Source organism: Hirundo rustica, chromosome 3 (assembly GCF_015227805.2).
Source record: "Hirundo rustica isolate bHirRus1 chromosome 3, bHirRus1.pri.v3, whole genome shotgun sequence".
NCBI classification, from domain to species: Eukaryota; Metazoa; Chordata; class Aves; order Passeriformes; family Hirundinidae; genus Hirundo; species Hirundo rustica.
The window spans coordinates 28,115,940-28,140,370 of record NC_053452.1 but is presented as its reverse complement, the minus strand read 5'-3'; the positions used below and the strand labels follow the sequence as shown (position 1 = coordinate 28,140,370).

General features: G+C 38.2%; 1 protein-coding gene across 4 annotated transcripts in view; it reads right to left on the bottom strand.

Moving 5' to 3' along the window:
• PRKCE (protein kinase C epsilon) overlaps positions 1–24,431 on the bottom strand; it is a 285,135-nt gene that overhangs the window by 180,558 nt on the left and 80,146 nt on the right. For all 4 annotated transcript variants that reach the window (XM_040058416.1, XM_040058417.1, XM_040058418.2 and 1 more), the window contains exon 2: positions 5,998–6,061. In XM_040058416.1, the coding sequence (XP_039914350.1) occupies positions 5,998–6,061 (64 nt within the window). The remainder of the gene's footprint in view (positions 1–5,997; positions 6,062–24,431) is intronic.

Below are 24,431 nucleotides of genomic sequence, written 5' to 3'. Positions count from 1 at the left end.
CTGTTCGCTGTTCAAACAGTGCCTGGTACAACCAGATCTCACTCACTGAGCCCTTATAGCACAAGAAGCATAATTAATGATGACCACAATGACAACTACAAGTACTTCAAGGAAAAGCACTGGCAAAGAGATACATGAGGAATTGTAGAGAACGTTTTTATCCCCCGGGGTATTTTCTGTGAACAGATTTTTGCAAAAGGATGCTACAACATGGAACAGAAATGCAATTTTTCTTGCTGTATCAATTCTACCAAAGTTGAATGCCTGAAACAAACCCTCTCGACATTTTGATTTACAAGCTGTACCTATGTTACAGATCTAGCAAGTATGGAACACAAAAAAGGCATCAAGAATCACTCACTGCTTATACTAATACTTCTTTCTTCTGTCCTGACATGCCAATCAACAACAACCATACTTGCAAACCTGAGAGCCTTGAAGTAAATGAGCTAAGAAAACTTCTCACAAGTTCATATATTTTGAACTACATGTTAAATGCATAAATGGAGGCAGTCAGAGTTCAAAGGATTTTTTTTTTCTATTTCACTGAAAAAAGGCCAGATAATAAATGTAAACAAAATGTTTTCCATTCACAAAATACCATGACTTCAGCTAGCAATATCACCTCATGTTCTTCATTTTGTGCAACTTTCATCTGCTTCTAAAATACTAATCTGAAGATTAACACATTAGAAACTGTGTTATTTTATTGCAATTCAACTGCCCACTCAAAAAATGGGGACTCTGTGATTGTATAGAAAGACAATTCCATAATGTAAATTGGAACATCTAACAATAAATAATTATTACAATTGATGAGACACAGAACAGAGAAAAAGAGTTTTGAATAGTTCTTAAATTTGTATTACATGTTACCTGTAATAAACACAGTTAAGAAAAAACCTAACATGTCAAGGTCATTCTGAAGTTGCCCACAGTGGATTTAATTTTAATATTGACATATTCGAAATGGTAATTAATGGAACTTAATTCTTAAGTTGGCAGAAAGCAACTGCAAGTAACTGTATATGTTTGTGTCCTACATAAACCTGTAATTCCAAAGAAAGAAGAAAGCTTCAATGACAAATGCAGCAAACAGGTCACAAGCTGTTAAATATAGCAGCACCTGACTTTCAGTACATATAAAACTGACTTGGTTGAGAACATTTTTAATCATTCCTCAGGCAATACCTCTCTTACCCACTTGCTGGCCATCTGTTACTCCAGTTTGTAAATCATTGTAAATCATTGTGCCATCATATCAGCGAAGTTCTAAACTTTAGCCTGCATTTGGATCTTAATCAGCTACATTGGAGCTCTTAAGTATCTCTCAAATAATTCAAAAAACTTTACTTACAAAGCTCTGTAAGAACTAAAAGAAAAATATGAAAAAAATAGATGTCAAGATGCTGCCAAAGTATGTCAATAAAACAGTGAGTGCACTTCAGTATAGAAATACTGCGTATGCTACAGAAACATGAATTAATATAGAACATCAATATGACCTTGCACAACAAGCAGCACTGAAGACATGAATAAAGCAACAAGTCTTGCAGATTCTCCTGTTCACTGACAGATTGATACCCAGACACATCTTTCTCCATAGCCCAGGCAGAACTTCAAGACACAAGACTAAAATCCTGTGCAACCATCAGATCCAGTTTGCAAACTAAGAGAATAAATATAATGGATCTTTTCCAAGCTAATTCCTTTTCACAAACACCAGACTACTATAAACACTGTTTTTCTTACAACTGCATACATAAAGGGGAGTTACCAAATGTTTACTTAATAGCAGAATTGACTGATTACATGCTTTTCAAGACTTACAAACTATTATGGTAGAATAACAACTGCAGCCACCCACAATTTGATTTGGTCTCCCAAAAAAAGCAAGTTATCAGGAATGCTTAAAGCTGCTATGTGGTTGCATATGGCACAGTACATATCTATGCACCAAATTATGTTAATGTATATGTTACAAATCTATGTACTAAATTCCAACTCATACTGTGTGTCAGGTTTCAAGAAGCCACATTTGTTTGCTTGACCAAAGGGATTTGGTTTTCAAATACCCCCTAAAATTCTGGGCAGACAGTTCCTTAAGCACTTACAAACTCTTAAAGAAGACCCACCAAACTATTAAAATAATTCTTTAAAAAGTATAAATAGAACTTTACTGATTAACTTTCTCAGTTAACTGTTACTGAATAACCGTTGCAGTTATTTTAGGCTGTGAACAGACACCTTAGTGCATATCTACATTTGGGAAGGTTCCACTGATACAGCTGCTTCCATTCACAGAAAACAAATATAGATTTACTCTAAATGCACAGACCCGTTTTAAATAAAGTAAATCTACAGAAGATAAATAACTCTGCAGATCAGTTCTGGCAAAGCAAGTGTAAAGACATGACTCACAGGTGTTACAGAAATACTGCTTACACGGTTTCAAATGGAGAATTAAAAAGACTTATTTAAAGAGCAGTTTTCTCACCCGCTTCCTATGTCAACATCACCAAAGTGGTAATTATTTTGCAGAACTGATTTAGAAGCACAATATGGAAGCCTTCATGTTTTAGCAGAAAAATTTAAATCCTAACTTTTGAGAACATCACCTTCTGTGTGACAAGCAGTTTATTTAGCCTTTTCTTTTTAGTATGTGGGCTGGACAGTTCCTACTACAGAATTTACAGAAGAGTGCAAAAACAAATAGTTACTCACCATCCCTATGAGTGCAGAAACAAACATTCAGAAACTATAAGGAGGTTCCAAAACAGGATTAGTGTAAAAAGGTGATGATAAAAACACTCCTCTTGTATTTGTTGTTGTTCTTGTAAGGGCTTTTTATGTAGCTTGCTTTCCACTTCTCAGACTTTAGCGTTTGTGTTTTCCTATCTTTTTCTGCTTTAAAGACTAGAACTGAATGGAAGCAAGTTCTAGAAAATTATTTTTTCAGAACGAATCTAAATTGCCTGAAATTTGAATAATACATTGGAAACTTCGAGTAGCAAAGCCAGCAACTCTACTGCGCTTTCCTCTTTTCCATGTAAAAATATTGTCCAGATGCTGATATTGATATACCAAGGGTGGCTCTCAACAAGTCTGTCTCTGCCTGGGGACAGGCAGAGATATTCTTTACCTGCCTTTGTAATCTGCCAGATTTCCATCTGCTCTGCACACCTAAACCACACAAGCCCATGAATGATCCAGCCTCGACAAGGCGGGGGGGGAGGAACAGGAATCGTGTGCTTTTGTTGAGGAAGTCAGCTTGTAACAGTGAACTGTTTTCATTGTTTTGCCATGCAAATGCAAATAGTGCAGAGAGATAAGCAATCTGGCAGCTGGGACTAAGCAGCAATTGGATTTTAAGAGGTATATTGTAAAAACATAAGCTTACTTTCAATTTATATACCAATTTACTCACATAAGGGCTCACTTGGAAAATTAGGACTTCTGCCTTTTAGAGGCAGTACAGTAGAGAACAATGCTCTTTGTCCATATTAATGGATTGAACTAATCTTAAGTCAATTATACCAAAAGAGAACTCGGATATCTGTCTGACAAAGCTTTTAGAAGTGCCAAATAACTGAAGCTGCATCACTGACTGCCAGTAACTAGAAACCTTCTTATATCACACAGGAGAAACAAGTCCAATTTTCAGTACACAGCATTGTAACACAAGAGTGGTTGGTGAGTATATAGTACAATTTTGCCTGTAAAAAGAAACATGCAACTTGATTGATTCCTCCTGTTAAAGTTGTTGCTATGAATATTTCTATTTTCATAAACTGCCAATTTTCCCCCTCCAAAATTCCAGGTGAAATAGCAGTACCTATTTGTGCAACATGAAAAGAATACTATGTACTCTTGCTATTCACAGTGATAACTGGAGCACAAAAAACAAGACTCTGGTTCAGGAATTTGGTCAAGAGTAGCAATCACTTCAGCCAACCCTGGCCACTCAAAAGTGATGCACCTAGTATAACTTTATCTTCCTTTATTATTCAAGAAATTACAGATCAACTACAATGGACTGGCCCATTGAAATTCATAAAATATCTCTCAGATACATTATCTTTACATGCCTACATATGTACATGCACATAAAATAAAAGAGGCATTTTTGAAACATGTAGAATAAGCTACTTCACATGAGGTCTAGGCGTTTCTGTTCACTACGCAAGTGTGCACATAGTTGTGTTAAACTAGGTGCTTCAATAAATGCCCAAAATTACTTAGGCCACAGTACTAATAAAACAGTCCAATAGTAGGATTTCATAATACCACTAACAGCACCACCAAAATGGTTTACAAACAACTGTACAAACCTGGTCAGCTTTCCTTTGTGAGTAGAACTGGAACCCTCCCAGAGAATTTTGCAATACTTCTACACAACTCTTTTACACAGTTATTCAACTGCATGAGAAAGCCCAAGAAGCATGCAAGTTCTATTGCATTTCATAAGTGCACCAACTTTTCTAATTTCTACCAAATTGACCTCAACAAAATCCTCTTGGTCTCCCTGAGGGCTTCCCATAAGAATCTCATAAGCTGTTTTCTCTCACTGGGCCTGTTTCCCCTCACATGTTCCCCTCCAATGCTACTGTAGTGAAACTAATTTCTTTCCAAGTACCTTTCAAGTGTCACAGGGTAATGCACCACATAATAAAGGAGACATCAGGATAGCAGTTTTTTACTTTCCTACGTGAAAGGTTAGAGAGTTTTACGCAACTTTTGAAGAATCACGTAACACACCTTTCTTGCTGCCCTTTGACAGTCTGACACTTGAATGCATCTTAGGATGAAATAGTAACAGCAGGCTCACCTGGGTATCAATTAGCTATCAGTGGAAGGTTGGAAGAACATCTACCTGCCACACGACAGAATCACACCAAAGCCTTTACTCACATTTCAGGTGATCCTTATCATGCCAGTCAGAATGATATATGGAAATTACTATTTAATTGATATTTTCTTCAATATGCAGAAAGAAAAAATAGTAGAGCATATCTTATGTGGGTAAAAAAGAGGCTATAAGATAAAGTTTGTTTTCAAAATTCAGGATTTATAGCAATATGTGTTTTTGCAAGCTACTGCTAGTAGCTTGTCAGAGTGCAGCAATTCATTACAAAGAACAGAAAGATAAACATGCTCTTCTGTTTCTCCACTGTCCAAGGCAAAATAATTTCATTTCATAGCATTTTTGGTTTCAGCTCTTGTCATGTGAATCTTCTTTATGTACTGTGAACCGACGATAACCTCATTTAACTGAACTCCATGAGATACTGGGGGAACCTGATCAAAGCTGATTACTGGACATAACTTCAGATGATCAATCATCTAGGTCATTTCAGCAGATCAGGCTGTCACCAAGTGCATGACTAAGATACACAGATTTGCTTCTTCATAAATTATTTCATTCCTACCATGTATCACTTGACTCTGTCTAAAGTAAGCAGCAGAAAATTATTTTTAGAATTTTTCTTAAGCATGTAATAAATATTTCTCTTCCATATTTGGGGCTTTTTCCAACATGTAACTGCTGTATCACAAAAACGAAAACACCTCATATAATTACAATGTTCTGGTCATTACTTTACTTGAAAAGGAAAATTACCAGATATTAGAATAATTTCAAAAGCAAATAAACTCACATCCCTCATCTTTGACATCTTATCCTTTCCACCTACATAATGGTTAGTATTCCTCCAAAAAATAAAGAATTTGGAAGTTTCCTCCAGAAATTAATACTAATAAAACTTGATCATTTCATCATGGTCACTTTAGCTGGTATTGTTACTATCAGTGATTAACAGGGTAAGATGAAGCACAACTGCTTATTGACTCAAAGGCAAGAGAGCAAAACGTGTTCATTTTAACTTGAACTCATACAGATTTGAGGATACCAGTACACACTACTTCTAATACTTTGATTAGAGAGACCCTCGGAGATTCCATTCACAGAAGAACAGAGAAAATATTGAAAGTCCCTACCTTCACCTGACGATCCTGAAAGGTCTATGATGACATACACTCTCCCTTCTGGCTCCAAGTCAATCTGTAATCAAGAAGAGAGAAAAAAAAAATCAAACTTAGAATGGCTCCCAAAGCAAGTGACTGCACATGTAGGAAACAAGAAGTTTCCAAACCTCACAAAGTCAAGGTGTAGGCAGGACACATATTCTACCAACAGAGCCTACTTTTGCAAAGAGGTGTTGAGGACCCTGCACCTTCATTGGAATAAAAAGTGAAGTGTGCATGCCTGGAAAGTTTGAGCTCAGTTCATTTTACGTTTCAAACACTTAATGTACTGTTCCGAAACATGTTTGCACCGCTATTTTCAAGACAGTCAAAAAGTGCCACAATTGAGCAACTTTTTTGCCGTAATTTATACTGAGCGCAGATATGCAAATGTGGAAAACAACACTGTGACAGCAAGACAGATCAGCTCTGGTCACAGAACAGGGGAAACTAACACACAGCTCATACAGCCGGTTAACACGTGTTTATAATACTCCTTTTGTATCCCCACTGGGAGAAAAAAAAAAAACGTGCTTTATCCTCTTTTTCTGAAACACAAAATTCGTTTATTTCTGCACCATTCTGGTGGATTTTAAGGAGTCTTTACCCATGTGGGGATCACTTTCACTCAGCATGAAATACAGGTGCTCAGTATCAAGCTGCTGCACTTCCAAGATTTCACAGGCTATGAGAATAAACTCTGGTAAGATTAGGCACCACAATGAAGATCTTCCTGGATTTTATCATGAGTTTCATTAGCAAATCTATTTATCGCTGGATTTGAGTATCGTAATGGTACACAACAAATTAAAAACTATTTTTACTGCCACACACGCCTCAAAAAATAAAACTGCAACTAAAACATTATGCAATCAGCAGCTTCTGAAGTAACGCAGCAGTTACTGTCGCATGATTTCAGAGACTAAGCGTTGCGACGTCGTGCATGTTAATACTGTATTTTCAACCTATTTTAGTAGGAAAACCACAGCAGTAAGATTGCAAGGGGCCTTGTCTGCCAGGACCTGTCCTGCGCCACACCACTGCAGCCAGGAGCAGGGGGTCAAGGAGGCACCAGGGCAGCCCCAGCCTGTCCATCAGGCCCATCCGCTGGGGACGGGCCGGGGCCAGAGCCAGGGATGCGGGATGCCTGCTCCGCTCTCACAGCGGAAACCCCGGACCTTGCCCAATGCTTCTGCTGCTCTGAGGCAACCAGAGGCCGCGGCTGGGAACCGGCGCTCTGCCCTCCCTCCTCACGGCAGCCTCCTCTCCCACAGCAGGGGAAGGTGGCCTGGCCTCCCCCGTGCCAGCAAATGACACGGAGCCGGCCCTCTCCTGTCAGGAGGGACATCAGGGTACGGCGCTAGGCCAGCAGGAGGTGAGGAGCAGGAGACCACCGACTCACACTAAGAACTCTGGAGAACAACCTGGCAGTCTTTGCAGATCAGTGAGTAAATAAGCGGACAGCAGAACACCCCGGCTATGCCAGGCTTTGCCAGCCTGCGTTCAGTGGGGAGCCCCATGGGGTCACCCGCTTTGTCTCCAGGTATCTCTCATCACCTGAGAGGACTTGACAGGAGAGGCTTCTCCCTCTCTTTCAGGACGTGGTTGCTGAATGCATCAGGATGATGCAAGCTCCTCCTTCCACCAACCACTGTCCTTAAGGAGAGGGCCAGGAGAAGAGCTCACAAGTCCTGTTGATGTCACCGGACCAAGGGATCAAGAAAATTATCTCAGCAGCAGTATTGTAAAGAGACCAGGCAGCAAATAGTGTTAGCAAGGCCAGGGGTTACTCAGGGGAGAGGAAAATGAAAGTGTGGGTGTCTGTTTTTTATAAATAATATTGTTGAATCCCCAAAAAATACATTTTTAACAATTCCTGAACTGGCAGCATGAGTTTTGTGAGGGAGTTGTTTTTTGATTTTTGGCTTTTTTTGTGTTTTGCTTTAAATAAAGATGCTGATCTTGAAATACTGCTCCTCTCCCTTTGCCATTTTTAAATAAGAAAAATATTAGAAGATCAGAAGCACAGGTGCATGAATAGACTTTGATGTCTATGCTGAGGGAGGCTTTTGAAAAACTGCTACAGCACTCAACAGATGGCTGTATTAAAGACAGACATGTCTAATGCTGTTTGTATCAGCACTCTACACTGTTTGGTTAAGCTTTCAGTAAAATACTTTATGCGGTTCAAATCCCAGTGTGCACACACACGCAGAAACCCCCAAGTTCATCCCCGCAGAAGAATCAGGCATCTGGACAAGCTACTGACCACCATCACAAAAATCTCTGTTCTGCCCCTTTAATTACAAGCAGCATTGGAAGCAATTCAGGAAAAAGACTGGAGGCCTGAAACCAAGTTTCCATTACCCAGCAAGTGGACTGTTTCAATTTACATTTTATTAGAAATGATGCTTAGTGATTTTGAATTGGGAATATTGCTGATGCTCTAAGAAAAAGGAACTATTTATAAACATCAGTCTCTTATACAAAGAAAGCATGTTTCAGTCTTCATATGTTCTAATGCCAGTAAGAATGAAATGGACATATCCTTATTTTTAGATTTATGAAATACCTACATTTCATTTCAGTGAGTACTTGCACTGACAGCCTTATCAGTCATATGAATCAGTACCCTTACCAGAAGCCAGCAGCTCAGCTGTCTCAGTTGACCCCACATATGAAATCAATGTCCCAACAAAAGCAGAACCCCCTAGACTGATAGAAACCCATCTTTTCTTCTCAGGTCTTTCATGTATCAAGCCAAACAGAGAAAAAAGGACCGATTCCATCTTCATTATTCATTAAAAATGTCTAATTTAATACCTAGAAATATAATGGCATAAATACCTCCAAAATAGACTACTAGAATATGCACATTTTTTCTTTTCAATCTGTGCATTAAGCTATACTTAGATTCTGCAATGTCATTTTATAAATAAGCACCAAAAGATGTATACAGCAAAACCTAAAGTTCCCATGCATTTTTGACCAAGTGCCATGAAAGTTATTGCATGTGAAATGCCCTTAGACGCATGTAACCAGAAACAGAATGACTGGCCAAAATCAGCTGAATACAACAGGCATCCTTGAATGCAATGGAAACAGTTTGATCGCGGCAATTCTGATTCCGGCCCTTCTCTCTGACTAATGCTTCTCTCTGAATGCAGCCTAGCTTTTGTATGTGCAGAGAGAACTTATGAGGAGACATCTAAGAAAGACATTACTGTTCAAAAGGAAACAGGGAACAAGGCAAGATGCAAACTAGGGATGGGACAGAGGAGTTGATACAGGAGCAGCTTGGCTGTAAGCAAGACACATTGCAAAATAATGTGCCTTGCATACACATCACATTTGCCACATACAGCAAAAGATGTAAGAACTACCACTGAGCAAAATCTCTGATCACCAAAATCTTTTATCCTGTTACTGACCCATGCTATTGCTGTGATTTTTGTTGAAATACAGTTTTAGCATGCAAAAATAACGTTAATTAAAAAGGCAATTTAAACAACTTCTATATTGTTCAAATAACATGTGGCAGCATACTGAGATGAGCACAATCATTGCTGGAAAGCAGCACAGATAATCAAAAACTCCAGGCCTGAATAAAACCTATTAGTAGCCTGTTTCAGGGAACAAAAGGCAACCATCCATAAAACCAGACATACTTTCAGAGAAAAAAAAAACATGTTGAAATCAAGGCCAAGCTTCAGCATATTGAATGCATTTATATAGTTTCACAGTCATTAATGGATTTTATTTTCAACACCCTTCTGAGACAGCTCCCCATATGCAAAATGGGATACTCCCAGAGGCACAAGCTAGACTAAATGACTTTCTGGCAAGTCATACAAGAAGCCTATGGTTAAACAAGAACTGAACTCTGGTCTCTGGAGGCCCAGACTGCCCACTGGACCATTCCTCCTATTCCTCAGTTAGGCTTCACTTTGTCAAGAAATATACATCCTGTCATCCAGCAGTATCGAAAACTACCAAGAACTTGTTTAATTTTTTTTTTTTTTTTTTTGACAGCTTTAATGGGTACATACTTAGGATGCATTTTCTTTTTCATTCAGATAATACTCATGAGTAAAAACAAAACCAAACAAAGTATGCTGAAATATTTCTCTGCAGCATTTTCAATGGATAATTCCTGGGTAAGCTGGAATAATGCAAAATTTAATTGAACTATGCAAAAGATTGTGAAAATGGTCCAGCTTTTCCTCAAGGTTTGTTTTTTGCAAGTTTTTAACTCCTAAGTATTCTGAAAAACTCAGCCCTAAACTTGGCTAGAAATTCACCATTTTCCTCCTCGCAAGTATAAGGCATTGTTTCCCACTCCTAAGAAACTTAGAGACAATTCTCTTAGACCAAGATTTTCTAAGGAAACCAAGCACACTCTTGCCTAATCTTAAAAGGATAAGGAAGATTAGAATATGCTATGGAAATACTTGTGTTGCACTGATGCTTCATATTTGAATATGAATGACTTTATGTATCGCCTGAATAATTCCATCAGCATTTGGGAGGTGTTCTTTTCATTCCATTTGACTGCATCAGTACAGATTTTGCATGCTCTATGGCACAAACTGAGACCTGTTGCAAGCAGACGAAAAACCACTGCTTTCGTGGCTCAGAGCCCCACTGCCACAGGGCTTCTTTTGATTATAGAGTCCATCAGCCACCTATGCTCCAACACAAGGACATCACCTGAGATTTCAGTGTACTGTACTCATTTAAAAGCCAACTTGTCTCAAGAGAAATTTGAGGACAGTCATTGACATAAAGCCAGATCTGAAATAAAAAAAAAAGATTTGACAAAAGCATTTTTTGTGAGTGAAATTCCTAAAAGCAGAAAGGTTGAGTAAGTTTTACTCTGATCTTCCTTAGCTAGGCAGTACATGAAACACAGCAAAACCCCTTCAAACGTAAAGCTGTTGAGGATTTTGGTGACAGTATAAACCTAAATGCACTCTAAGAGCCACAGAAACAGAAAGAATTAAATAATAAAACCTGTTTTGCACCTCTTCTTGTGATGTTCTAGGATTATCTGATATTAGGGTAGCTTAAAATATAAACCTCCAAGCACATGATCTGTCACTACAGATGATTATATGACTGATGTCAGACCTGGGAAGTCAGTATGGTTTAACCCTTCCTGAGAGCAGCAAAACAAAGTTTCTTGTTGAACGTACAACATCTCCGGAAGAAGAAGGGAGGAGATTGTGTTTAAGGTGCTGATACCAGCAAAGGCTGAAGGGATGTGGTTCCTCTGTCTGTTGTTTTTAGAGGTATTTACATCTAAAAATATTATAAATATTACTTCCATAAAAATGCATATGGAAATCTAATAGAAAACAACTGGAAAGTCTGCACCAGTCTTTTGTTCTTTAGCCCCAAGATTTTTGTGCTTCAGTTTAAATAGCTAACAGTGTACCTATTTTAACTTACTTAATAGAAAATAAAACATTAACAGTGATAATTCTCAATATAGCCAAAATGACTGCAGACCAAGTAATTTTAAAACTTTCAAACCCACCACGATTATTGGAACAGAAGCAAACTCTTGACCAAACGAACAGCCAGATGTATGATTAAACTTGCCCTAGCATTTGCACTTGAATCCCTATCAAGCTCAACTGAAATGAACAAGTTTGCAATAAGCTCCATAAAGTCAGTAAAATAGCTTAGCAATTATTATGTACTAATATTATCTGAAAATTAAGAACTTTACACATTACATTACTAGAGTAAACTGACTTCCAAAATAAATTACCCAGAAAACATACTGAGAAAACTTGCCCAGAATCTCCATTTACCTCCATGATGTTTTTCACCCCACCAGCCTCTTGATCTTCTGGCAAAGGCAGCAGGAAAATTTGGAATCAGTGCACTGCTACAATGTTCACAAATCTGCCTTTCATTATGTACATTACATATTTGATTATTATAATTAGAGAGAAATGCAACAGCTTGACGCATTGTAATTGACCACAATGATATATATAAAGGTTCAGAAATTCTGGCCACGGGGGATTCTATCAATTATTTACTCATACTCAAAAGTCAACAAAAAACCATCAAACATCTTGCACAACCTACAGGAAACATGAAACACTTTTCAGTGACAGACACATGCACTGACATAATACAGAACAGCAGCAGCCAGGGAGAAACAAGATTCAGCTGAAATAACCCACAGTATCCAGAAACCAATCCTAAACCAAGAATCCTTCCATTACTTAATAGAGCATATACTGATGCTCAGTTGTGGTGTCCTGAATCACAAGTGATATGACCTTGGTCTTTCATGATCCCTTGTGCCTAAGGCCTCCCAGGCACCAAAGAAGGATCATTTTTGAATGCACAGTGACACATACACATGTTCGAACACAAGCACACCTGCACTGTCAGAAGTAACATATTCAGTTTTATTTATTAGCAGGACCAACAACTTTTACAGTTGTTTGCAACTGTGCTGAGCCTAGGGTGTTCAGGATTCATTTTCCTGTAGAATCCAGAAAGTGCACCTGGACAATTGGCTCTATTTACATGTAACAAACAGTAGAGCAGTGAAAACAACTGGAAAGGCATCGAGCAGCATGACCACAGAGAAGGGTCACTGCATGAAACCAAGTTTCTGAGCCCATGATCTGAAGCAAGGAAGAGATTATCTTTACTTCTTTGAAAGCTTCAGAAGGTGGAGAGTGTGTAAAAGGTATTACCTATTATTAAAGTATTTAAGAGCTATATGGCAAACTGGTTAAGGTTTCTAAATACCTACAATCACAATCCATGACAAAGGGAGATAAAACAATGAGAGAGAAATCTCTTCATGAGCAGAAAAATAAGTCAATGAGCTTAAGAGATAAGGCTGCCTAGACTAACTGTTCCAGGCATTCTGCATGTGAACAAGGCAATGGAAATTCAATAGCATGAGTGTTCCAGGCACAAGTGTGTTGTTTGTTGGTTTATTTAACACGATACAGTCACTCTGATGATGTAAATGTGTTCCATTATTAAGCCTTCTGAAGACACACGAATAAGCCAAAGTTACATAGTATTTTTTCACTGTACTAAAACTACTGTATCTACACTAGAAATGGAGGTAGCATTATTTTAGAAATGGTAATGAAGATAAAATACAAAGAGCCTACACAAGCCCAGAGACAACGTGAAGTACAATGTGTAAGAGTTGGGTTTGGCTGAGCAACGCCCAACTAGACTTTTTGAATGAACAGACAGTAAAATCACCTACTGAACAAAAGCCTGCATAAAGCCATTCTCTTGAAACATCTGCTAAATGTATTTCAAGAAAGAAAAGAAACTCTTCAGAGCAAAAACACTTTCCCAAACAGATGGTTATTTGATTTAAGAATAAGTGAATTGCATTGTGTGGTAAGATCTGTTCAGTAATTTCATCACAACGCTTTTCAAAATGTATTTCTTAATGCACTAGTGCAGTGGCACTCTGCAAACCACAGGGAATTAACTGTCACAAAGTATTTAAAACATGTTTGTTGCCTTGGCTTACATGCATTTTTTAAAGTCATGCTACAGAACTGCAACCAGAAGGGAATTTACCTTACATCCTGCAATAAAACACTGAGCAGGGAGTCAGGACTGATAGCACATAGCAGTTAGCCAATTCCTACATGTTCAAAACTGATAAAGGCTATCAAATGATCTTACCACAGTACAACTTCAGACAACCACTAGCTCATATGCCAAAACCAAACTCATAGGCGGTACATTTGTTCAGTCTCAGGAATCACCTAACTGTGACGACATTTAGTTTTTCCTAAATTACTTTAGCCAGCTATTTAGAGTTTCTCCTAAATTACCATAATAGTCCCTCTGAGTAGACAACTTTTCAATGCTTTGCACAAGCATCATGAAATATGTGTCTGTATGAAAGTAAGTACATGGATTGACTGGTAGTTTTTCTTGGCCACATAAAACAGTTTTGGTAGACAGCATATTTTTTCCTTAATTCCTTAAGTAATTCCCATATTTCCTGACATCCTTTGAGCACCAATTTCTGCCTGAAGACTTGCAGATTAAGATACCAAAGCATGCTACTTATTTCCAGTAAAGATAATTTTTTCCTCTTTATTGTCAAAACACTCCTTTCTTGCGTCCTCCTCCTGCCATGTATACTCTGAGAACTCAAGGTAGTATACAGTAGGCAATACCCACATAGCATTTCTTCACGAAGAATCAAGAAAATAACTAAGCTGATTCTTAGATCTCAAATCAGGGAAATTAACAGCTGGAAGATCCAAGACCTTGGTGTAATATTCATTTTTTGTGTATTAGATATAAACTAAAATTCTTCCTAAACAACATAAAATAATCTGCAAAGACAGGATATAAATAACTCCTAGGAAATAGTGATATTAGATGTTGTTAAGTTGCCCTTCAGTATTTCTTCTGTTATTCCTATTCTAGTCCTCTGTAAGGGAAAAAAAAAAAATCAAAACAAAACAAACCCCAAACAAACAAAAACAGAAAACCCCAACAACACCAAAAGACCCACAACGACAACAACAAAAAATACAAAACCCACAAAAAGAGGACAACCCTGGAACTTGCCTAGGAATCAACTTTATTTCGAAACAAATGTTGGGAACATCGATGACAACTGGTTTGAGTAAAGATTTCATCTGCCTTACAGCAAAGATCTTCCCAGATATTAGAAAATAAATATACCTCACGTGAAACCTCATCCCAAGCTAGACAGACACCTCAGTATTACTCTCAGACCCTTTCCACAAGAGGTTCACATTTTCAGTCTCTCAAAGACTACTGTGCAATACTTGTCATGAACTTTTGAGAGAAGTCCAACTGGACTCACAGACTTCAATGAGCCAAGAATACAGCAGGGAATTAAATTCACTTCACTTCAGCTCTAGCTCAGGCTCACTTCTAAGCAGAGCTGTGCTGGCTTTGTTTCAGCTAGCAACAAAACTCACATCTAAGGTTTTGTTCCAATTAAACCCCCCCCCCAATATTAAAACAACCACTACTGTTTATGGGTGTGAATTCAGTTCAGCTCCCCGGGAAGAAAGGCGAAAGATCTTTCTTATCTGGAAGACAAACACTTTAAATGTACTCTCCACTTGCATTCACAACAGAAATTAATCCTCCATTAGGAAGTAAACAGCTTGAATCAATATGCTGCAAATGGACAAACTGTACTTCAATGACACTTGCTGGAACTTTTAAGTAGCTTCTTGATGTGCAATACCAGCATCGGCTGCAAGCCAGAGTGCATCAGCAGAGAGAAATAAAACTCTGATGGGTAAATTTTTACTCATCTCTCTTGCTAATTTGATTTAGATATGAATGAGATTCCCTCTCCCCACAATCCTCAACTAAAGTGGCTGAAACTACAGATACAATTAGGATAGCCCTAGGGGTGCGCCCAGAGGTGCCTTTGATCACAGAAAATGCCTATGAATAACTAAGTTCTTTCCCCCAAATTTCCAGAAAATGAAATATCTTCCTTTTAAAAAAACACCTCTAGAAGCTATAAAGACTTTCCTGAAAATTCCACAGTATCCAAGCTGCTCCTCCATCTCTGTAAAACTGGACTTTTAACACAACAAAAACCCTTGACCTCCTTTGCAGTTTACCTTAGTGTACCTTTTCCTGAAATTTGGCTGGTAATCAGCTTGTGAGCACTGTGTCACCACACACAGTGATTGACTTGAGTTTTTGTTTCAAGTCTCACCTTGGCACCCAAAGCCAAAGAAGAAGGTCACAGACCTACCCAGATGGTCAAACCGCTCCGAGGCAGTGCCAAAGAGGAACAGCTCCATGGACTACCAACTAGGCAAGAAACAAAGAACACTACTTCAAGAGGGCAGAACTAAAGAAAGCTGCAGAAACAAAATAATACAGGGTTTGAAGCATCTTCAATTAAAAACCACACGTGAATGAGAAGAATAAAGGACGTAGGGAAGGAGACATGGCAACATGCAGAGACAAAAATTATATATATAGCTCAGAAGTGGCATGAAGTTGTCACAAGGAAACAAAAGGAAGTCAAATAATATTTCAAGAACAAAGCTAAGCTAAGACTACTCCAAAAATTATACCAGCAGTTTTCTTTTGGAAACATTAGCCTCTTTAAACCTCCTGCTTACATCTGAGAATGCTTCTCATTACTACCTCAGCTATGTCAGAAGACACAGCTTTATCCCAAACATAAGGGGTAAGCTTTCGAAAAGTAATAAAGTTTAAAACAGGTTTTAGATCAAGACACCAAAACCATGCTGACTGAAGAGGTTTGATTATTTATCCAGGGAGCTGAAAGCTTGTCATTTGTTAAAAAAAAAAGTCTCCGTTCAGTTATCCTTGCAATTGATAATTTTCGTAACTTAAATGCAGTTTTAAAAAATGTTCCTTCTACTTTCCAGTTCGGGTTCACTACAGATAGATCTCTGTTTTCAAGGAAAGAAACTGAAAAGCAAAAAGGGAATAGCTACCTTATGGAATTATCTAAATTGGGGTTAGAAAGGAAAGCAGATTGCAAAAATATCATGAAAATTTTTGTTTCCCAGTTACAAAAAAATTCCTCCACCAAACACAAAAATGAAAGCATGAATATACAAACTTCAAAAATTACAAATTCATGTTCTTCTGCTGGGTTATGAAGATGGAAAAAAAGAAGTATGTTCTACACAAATATTCTCCATGTCCTTTCACATATGTATCTGTAACTTGAGTTTCTTTATAACAAACACTGACCTTATAATAAACAAACACCACATGATATACAAACTACAATGGTTATACAGAATTGGCATCAAGTATTTAAACAAAAGCATCCTTTCTGGAAATATCTGTCCTCACAGCCTGCCAAGAGTCACATTGATTCAGAGACTTTGATCAAGTTAAGTGCTAAAGAAATTTGAAAGCAAAAAACAGAACTAAAGAAAATAAAATACAAGCTTCTTGCAAAACTATCTTTGCCTTATTTTTTTTTTAATCTCTTCCTAAAGCTTGTTCAGCTTAGAATGAAAGCTTTCATTTTGCCCTCACACTCTGTGGCACACACAAGTGCAAGCAGGATTACACAGACTGGCTGCTGTGCAGATGTCCTTTCCTACACTGGGCACACACAGGAGCCCCAGGGGAGGTTTAAGTAAGGGTGCCTGTAACAGTGCAGAAACTGAATGCACATCTCAAGCCTCAGTTCAATAGCTACACAGAAAGATCATTCCTGCTTTCCAAGGGCAAAGGGAAATTCTAACATCTCATAATAAATAAGCATTTTGCCAGTAAATGTGGCAGTTTTGAGTACACAAAATTATTCATATTAGATATGTTCAACCATGCAATCTCCCCGCAAAAAGTAAAGTCAAGAATAGCACCAGAATATTTAAGTTGCTTAAACAACTACCGAGAACTGGTAAAAAATGCCTCAAAATTTTGAAATAAAAAGTAACCCCCAATGTTATCTCAAAAAAAAAAAAAAATCTCTAAGAAAATACACCATTAAGACATTCTCTAATTTGGTTCTACTTTTTCTCGTGTTTAGAAAACATCACAATAACAGCTTCACATACCATTTAATAACGGTGAGTATTTTTTCCAACGTAGTTTTTGTGTTGCTCTGATATTTCACCTTCTGTTTAATCATCAGATGAGAAAGATTAATGAAGCTAATTCTGTTAACAAAACAGCTATCCTGACAATTACAATTATTTGTGATTCACTTGGACTTCCTCTGCAGCTTTAGCCATGACAAAGCCAGAGCAACTCCAGAACTCCTCGGAGGTCAGCTATAAGAGACTTTGTTAAAAGAACAGCTAAACAGAAAACTGATATACTTCATTCTACCCATGTTTAAATGCAAAAAAAAAAAAAATTAAATTTGTAGCTTTATATACCTTTATACATGCTGCCAGGCAACCTATACGGCATGAGACATACAAGAATGCAACATCTTGAACACAGAGATTACAGAAAAGGAAATGGCAAAAATAGCCACTACTATTATTATGGTTCCTGAAAAGTTAGACAGCACAGTCCACCAGCCAGAAGTGGCACACCAGGAATAGAGACAGCTTCAAAACTCCCTAAGAAAAAAAGCATGTTCTGGTGCATGCGGCATTGAGTGGCATTTTTCTTTAGCATTTATTTTCATTTACTGCAGTGCTTTAAACAGAATCACATGTTCGATACAAATCTGACATGAAAGATACCTGTTAAACCTTTTTAAAATCTCACTCTTTCAGACATCGAGAAAGCTTTCCAGTATTACCTGGATTTAGGGGAAAAAAAAAATTAAAACATTAAAAAAAAAAAAATCAGCCCTGAGACTTAGTCTTTCTTGTATTATAGGGATTTGGATGTTCCTCTTTTAGTCCATGAGGAAACAGGAAGCGCAGAGTCATTTACAGCTTTGGTCTTAGAAAAAAAAAAAATTATAATTCAAACCCTTCAAACTCATTTGGGGGAGTGAGGGGGTTGGGTTTTTTCTTTTCTTTTCTTTTTTTTTTTTTTAATGTTTTCAGTTATGAATACAAGAGCATTCACTATTCAGGTTTGAGTTATTTCTTTGCAAGAGCTCAGGTTAGATTTCATACAGCCTGACAGAACTCCTGGAACGTGGCTCAAGGTAGCAGAATAATTCTTGTTCATTTGGCTCTTGAAATTTAGTTCCAAATGCGTAAGAACCATCCAGTTCTGCTAATGGAAGGCACAGCATGCTCTTGTATCGAACCAAGTAAGCAGAGCAAGGTTAATGCCTGTCTTCCAAGAAAGGCTTTCAGTCCTTCCTGAAAATGTCTAGGGATGAAGTACCTGCTACAACCTTTGCTAACTGGTTTCATCAGTTTAACGTGAAAGAAAATAAGTGCTATGCTGCCCATTTTAACCTGTCTGGATAGCTCTCAGTTCTTGTTTTACCCTTTTGAGATTAAAAAGTGCCTTTTTTTTTAATGGTACTTTTCATACCCAAATTAAGTAACCCCCCATTGTCCTTTTTATTTAAAGCAAACCAGTGAGCTCAGGGTCTCTCCCTGTAAAGAATTTTCTCCAATATGTGAATGCTTTCAGAAATCCTACTGTGAGCTCTGCTATTGACTTGCTGGGTCACCCTGGGCAGCAAACTTTATTCACCCTCCATGTGCCTATTTCACCTTCTATTATTAGTCTTCTTTAGAGAACAAATTCAAAAAAATTCAGGCTCCCTTTAAGATATTTGTGCAATTAGGCCCACATGATTTTAACATTATGTACACTGGTGTTTGCAGGCTATAAGTATGCTGCCATATTAACAACCTGAACTGCTAAACCCACTAGGAATAATCAACCATCGCTGCAGTGCAGCCTATGGATAGCTCTGCACATAAATCTGCTATGGTGCACCTATCTCTTCCCACAAAGCATGGAACCTTATCACTTGACTTACAAAAAAATTTCCATTTGGGGTTTACAGCATGAGGCTTAGCTTAGAATCTGTCTAATTCCAGACAGAGAGGGCATAGAAAGGTCTTGCAGCAGGTCTATCTGGCCTTCACCACACATTTTTTTCCACGATTTCCAACCATTTTTGAGATGTCTACCTCCCATACTCCTCCCATGTGCAGCCTACAGAAGAAGGAGGAATAATTTCACACCTGGGGGAAGTGCCATGAAAAACCTGTCAGCTGTAAGAAGGGGGGAGGCAGACAGGATAGGCTTCCTCAGGAATGTATCTAAGTTTCGGCTACTCTTGTTCCTTATTCCTCCATGACTGGCCTACAATTTTCATAAGCATTATCCCACACAGCTTGCAAAAATCTCTGCCTTGGACAACCCTATCACCAAAACTTAGCTGTATCCAGGTTTGTTTCAAAACTCTCCAAGCATTCTTATCTAAGAGAAACTCAACAAATGATCTGAAAAGGGAACTCCATACTTAGATTTTCTAAAGAAATACAGAAACAGCTGCCAAAGACTTGCTTGACCACAGTGTGACAGCACTAGTCCCTTTACTCCAGCGACTTCAAGGACAGAAGATGCAGGAAAGTTACCTCTGTATTGGGGCAGAAAGTTTTTGTGGGGGTTTGTGGTGGTGGAGGAAGAAAGAGAGGGCAGTGGTTGCTTGGTTTTGAGTGGTTTTGTTTTGCCTCCTTCTCTGTTTTTTTTAGTGCAATGTATTTTCCTTGCTAGTAACTGAGAGGAAAATTATTAATGCACAGATATGACCTTGTTCCCCACCTGGAATCCCCCTTTAAGTAAGGCTTTTTTGGGGAATCTAATAGATGCCCATGATGTCTAAGAGTTGGACTGTTTCCCTTCCTGATTCTCTGACCTTGTCCCATCTGTTGCTTGGGGCTCAGTCAAATATGTTGCATTTTAACTTTCCCCAAGAATCTACACAGCTTCTTTTTTGGATTGTTTCAGATTTTGTTCTCTGCAAAGCAGCCAACTTTAAAAATGCCTTCAAGTTTATCCCGTTTCCAAACCACTCCCCCATCAAGGAAAAGGGTTTCCTCTCTAAAAATTCAGCGTGCATATATACATGTATGCAGGGTAATAAAGTTGCTAGCTATTGAATTTAGAGATGCAGCAGGATCCAGTAATGATGAAAGGATAACAATGTTAGCATTCTCAGAAGCTGGCTCAAATAGTACTTGGTATTCAGCCACGAAGATGTGACTAATTCTCAGGAATCTGGTAATTTTTCTTATACTGTCCTTAGAGAAAAAATAAAAATGTTCTTAGAAAAAAATAAAAATGAGAGATTATGCAACTCTGAAATTGTGTTCAGAACACGAGCAATTTAGCAGCATTTTCCATACACCTGAGGAACTGCTAGGGAAAAAATGCAGAAGTTGTTTTACTGTTAATATTTCTTTAAGATCATTGGTTAGCCCAATTTTTATTTTTTATTTTGTGAAAACCTAATAAAAATTAGGGTAAATCTGAACTATGATCTCCTGTCATTTTCATCTTAGATCATTCCAAAATATTTTTTTTTTTTTTTTAAACCATGAACAGTCACAACAGTAAAACCTGAGATATGACCAGGTATATTATAAATACTTTAACGGCAGTTTTTTTCCACTTCAGGACAAAGTTGAACACTGAACTCTGGCATGGAGGAGAGCTGTCACTCCTGAGACAGCCAGGATCCTACAGGCATCCAAGGGACATCTCTAAAACAGTTATACCCCAAAACACTCTACAAGCAAGCAAAAGGCACAATCTGGCAGCCACACTCGCTCCTCATCCCGAGCCCCTCACTCCTCAGCAAACTGTAGAATTTAATGTAGACAACGGCAGATTTTCTGACTGCTGCAGTAGATTTACCACAATGCAAGGGAACTCTTCACTCTGTTCTCGCTGCATAAACAATATCAAAAGAAGGAACTGGTCCTCTCTGACTCAAAGGGTAAACTTAAGACCAGACCAGTTTATCTGAATTTATTTTGTTACCATCTTCCTCTCAAATTCTATTATAAAATAAGCAGTGAAAACCACAAGGAGTAGCAAACTCCTAGCTTGCTAGCATTAAAAACAACGGAGAGAGACCAGTGCTCTGACTCCACAGGCACGTTGCAAAGATCTCACAAGCCTGAACAGGTAATTTGGCAAGAAAAAACTATATTGGAATAAAAGACAATACTCACAAAATCTCAGTTTGCACCATTTTGAGAACTGACATTTTATATGAAGAAACATCAGTTCTCAAGGGTTTTTTTCAGGTACAAAATTAACCAACAATGGATGAAACAATATCTCATTCAGAATTATTTTCTTAATGTGAGGCTTTGATTTTAGAACCCCAAACCAAGGCACATTTTAAAAATGTGATTCTATATTAGTTACATGCTGGAAAACACAGTTAATTCTGAGAGTTCAAGGAACAGCAGCTCATTCTGGGACTCACAGCCCAATTAACTTATATTAGAGCAACAACTACTCCAGGTACCTCCTACTCTGACTCCTGAATTCCCATTTCATGGCAGCTTTTTATAGAAGCTTAAGCAGTTATGCAAAAAGGTATACTTTTTTAAAATTTTACAGTATTTAACACCAAAATATTTCAGCAGCTAAGCATAAAATCTATTGCATTTAATTATCACTATGCATTTGTTATTTTCTATAAAATTACTGAATATCACATTTTCTGAGAGCTTTAAATCCCTGTTATTTCTGCACCACGTTGATAGCGGTGTTTTATTTATGAAGTAGCAATAAAATAAAAATGGCAATAAAAAATAAACACAAGCGTGGCTTCCTTGTCCGATGGCTAAGCCAGCAGAGCACACATCAAACCAGACTTTACTCTCACCCACTTATCCTCCTTGTACTTCCCCTTACTTTGTACCTGAATCAGGATAACCGCCGAGTTCACACTGCAAACGTTTCTAAAAACGCTCGAGTTGGACAGCAGCGTAAGAGCTGTTGGGAAGGATCGTGCGCTGGAACACCGGCAGCTTGTGGCAGCATTGCCCTCCACGCCAAGGAGACCACGGACCTCCATCAGGGAAGGGAAATCTGAAAGCTACTGAAGCTCTCACTCTGTAGACAGCTGTTCCTTACAGGGAACTTTGAGGTATTTGGAATTGAAAGATGGTTTTGAAGAACACAGCAACAGCAGTGGGCTTACTTGGCTGCAGTCTGGAAGTGATGATTACTAAAGATTGAGGTAGTCAAACAACTTCACTTCAAAGATATCTCAGAGATAATGAGCTGTCCTAAACCTACCTAACTACCAAACCTCCTACTGACTGCAGTTTGTATCAGGCTGCTGTCAGTGACCCTGACTCTCTCGCGCACAGCTCTAGCAAACCAAAGTTCAAAAAGCATCCAAATAACGTCTGGGCTTTGTCATCTAAAATTTCAAAAACAACAACAACAACAATCTGTCAGACCTCAGGGCTCCATGTTTACTAGAGACATATTTTGGGAGAAACAGAATGAAATTAAGCCCTGACACGGTATTTTATTTGTCTCCCCTAAATCATCTCCTTCTCATGACCACTTCTACTGCTACAGAAATGCTTCACAAAAAAGAGATAAAAGCAGAACGAAAGACTGGCTTACTTCAGAAAAGGACATTTGGTTACTTTGAGAAATCAGACACATAACAGAAAAACCAACTAGTTATATATCTCAGAGTCACTCTCCCTGGAAACACCTGATACTACAGATACAGTCATGAGCATGCCCTTGCTGTTCTTCTTTCTTGTTCCACTATTTGTGGTGCTCTGACTTCACCAAGTGTTGCTGAATCGATGACACAAAAAGAAAGATGCCCATGCAATAGATACTTTCACCCCCAAGTTTATTTCGAACCACATAGAGCCATCTCTGGAAAGCAGCATCAGAAGAATACAGAGTAGGTTTCAAACAAGGGGAACTTCTGCAGGAAAGCCAAATGAACTCCTATTTTAAGGTCAACAACAGAATCTTTAATATTGTTCCAATGCTGCCAGGCTTAGATCTGTCAGGAAAAAACACACAATACTTTCTTTTTAAATTTTATTAGTTTTATCAAACCCAAAAAAGGAAAGTCTCAGCAGACCTCTGAGTATGGAATTCCAAACCTAAGGCTTAATCAATTATTTTATTCCTTCCACAGTTGCATGTGTCATACAAATGCTGACAATAAAACACATTAGAGCTAAAAATGAATTGACATACTAATACAAAGTCTGTAAAGCAGGTTAAAAGTGAGGATTCCTACTTTCTACTTGAAGAAAGTAAGATACTAAGCAGAGATAAAACCTGTGGTTTGTACAAAGGGCATAACCCCCCCCTTCAAGTCCACAAATCTCTATCTGAAAAATTAATCCAGTTTCAGTTTATGGAAATTAATCCCGATTTAGCTTATATTTCCTACTTTATAAACAGCGTACACAAACATTTTTTTTAAAACTCCTCTAAGTTAGATTAATATAAATAAAGCTCTCACAAAAGAACTTATTTCTGAAGATTGTTCTCTCTGGAAAAACACTGCTATTCTAGGGGAGAATAACGACTGAAGAAGGGGAAAACACTCAAAAGTGCATGTAGAAGTAACATCCCACTTCGCTGTTATTTTCAGTTTTGCTCCCTTCTTGGAAATGCTTGAACACTAAGGGAAAAATACCTAACCCTTAACTTCTACACCTACAAGCAGCAGCTTTGTACACTGAATCACAAACTTTAGCAGAGTGTTACTAGCTCAGCGTTATCTAGGACCCAAGGTGTGCCCAGAGGTGCTCAGAGACCACAGCAGCATCCAACACCGTATCTCCAGCTGAATAAATCGGGCATTCAGCATCGCTACTGGATGTCTTTGCAGCCCGCACACAGGGCAGAAGGGATTTCTCATGAAGTTCTGTTATTCTCCCAACACAAGAGCAAACTCAAGGAGGACAGAGGATGAGCAAATGGAAGTAAGTAACACAGATGGG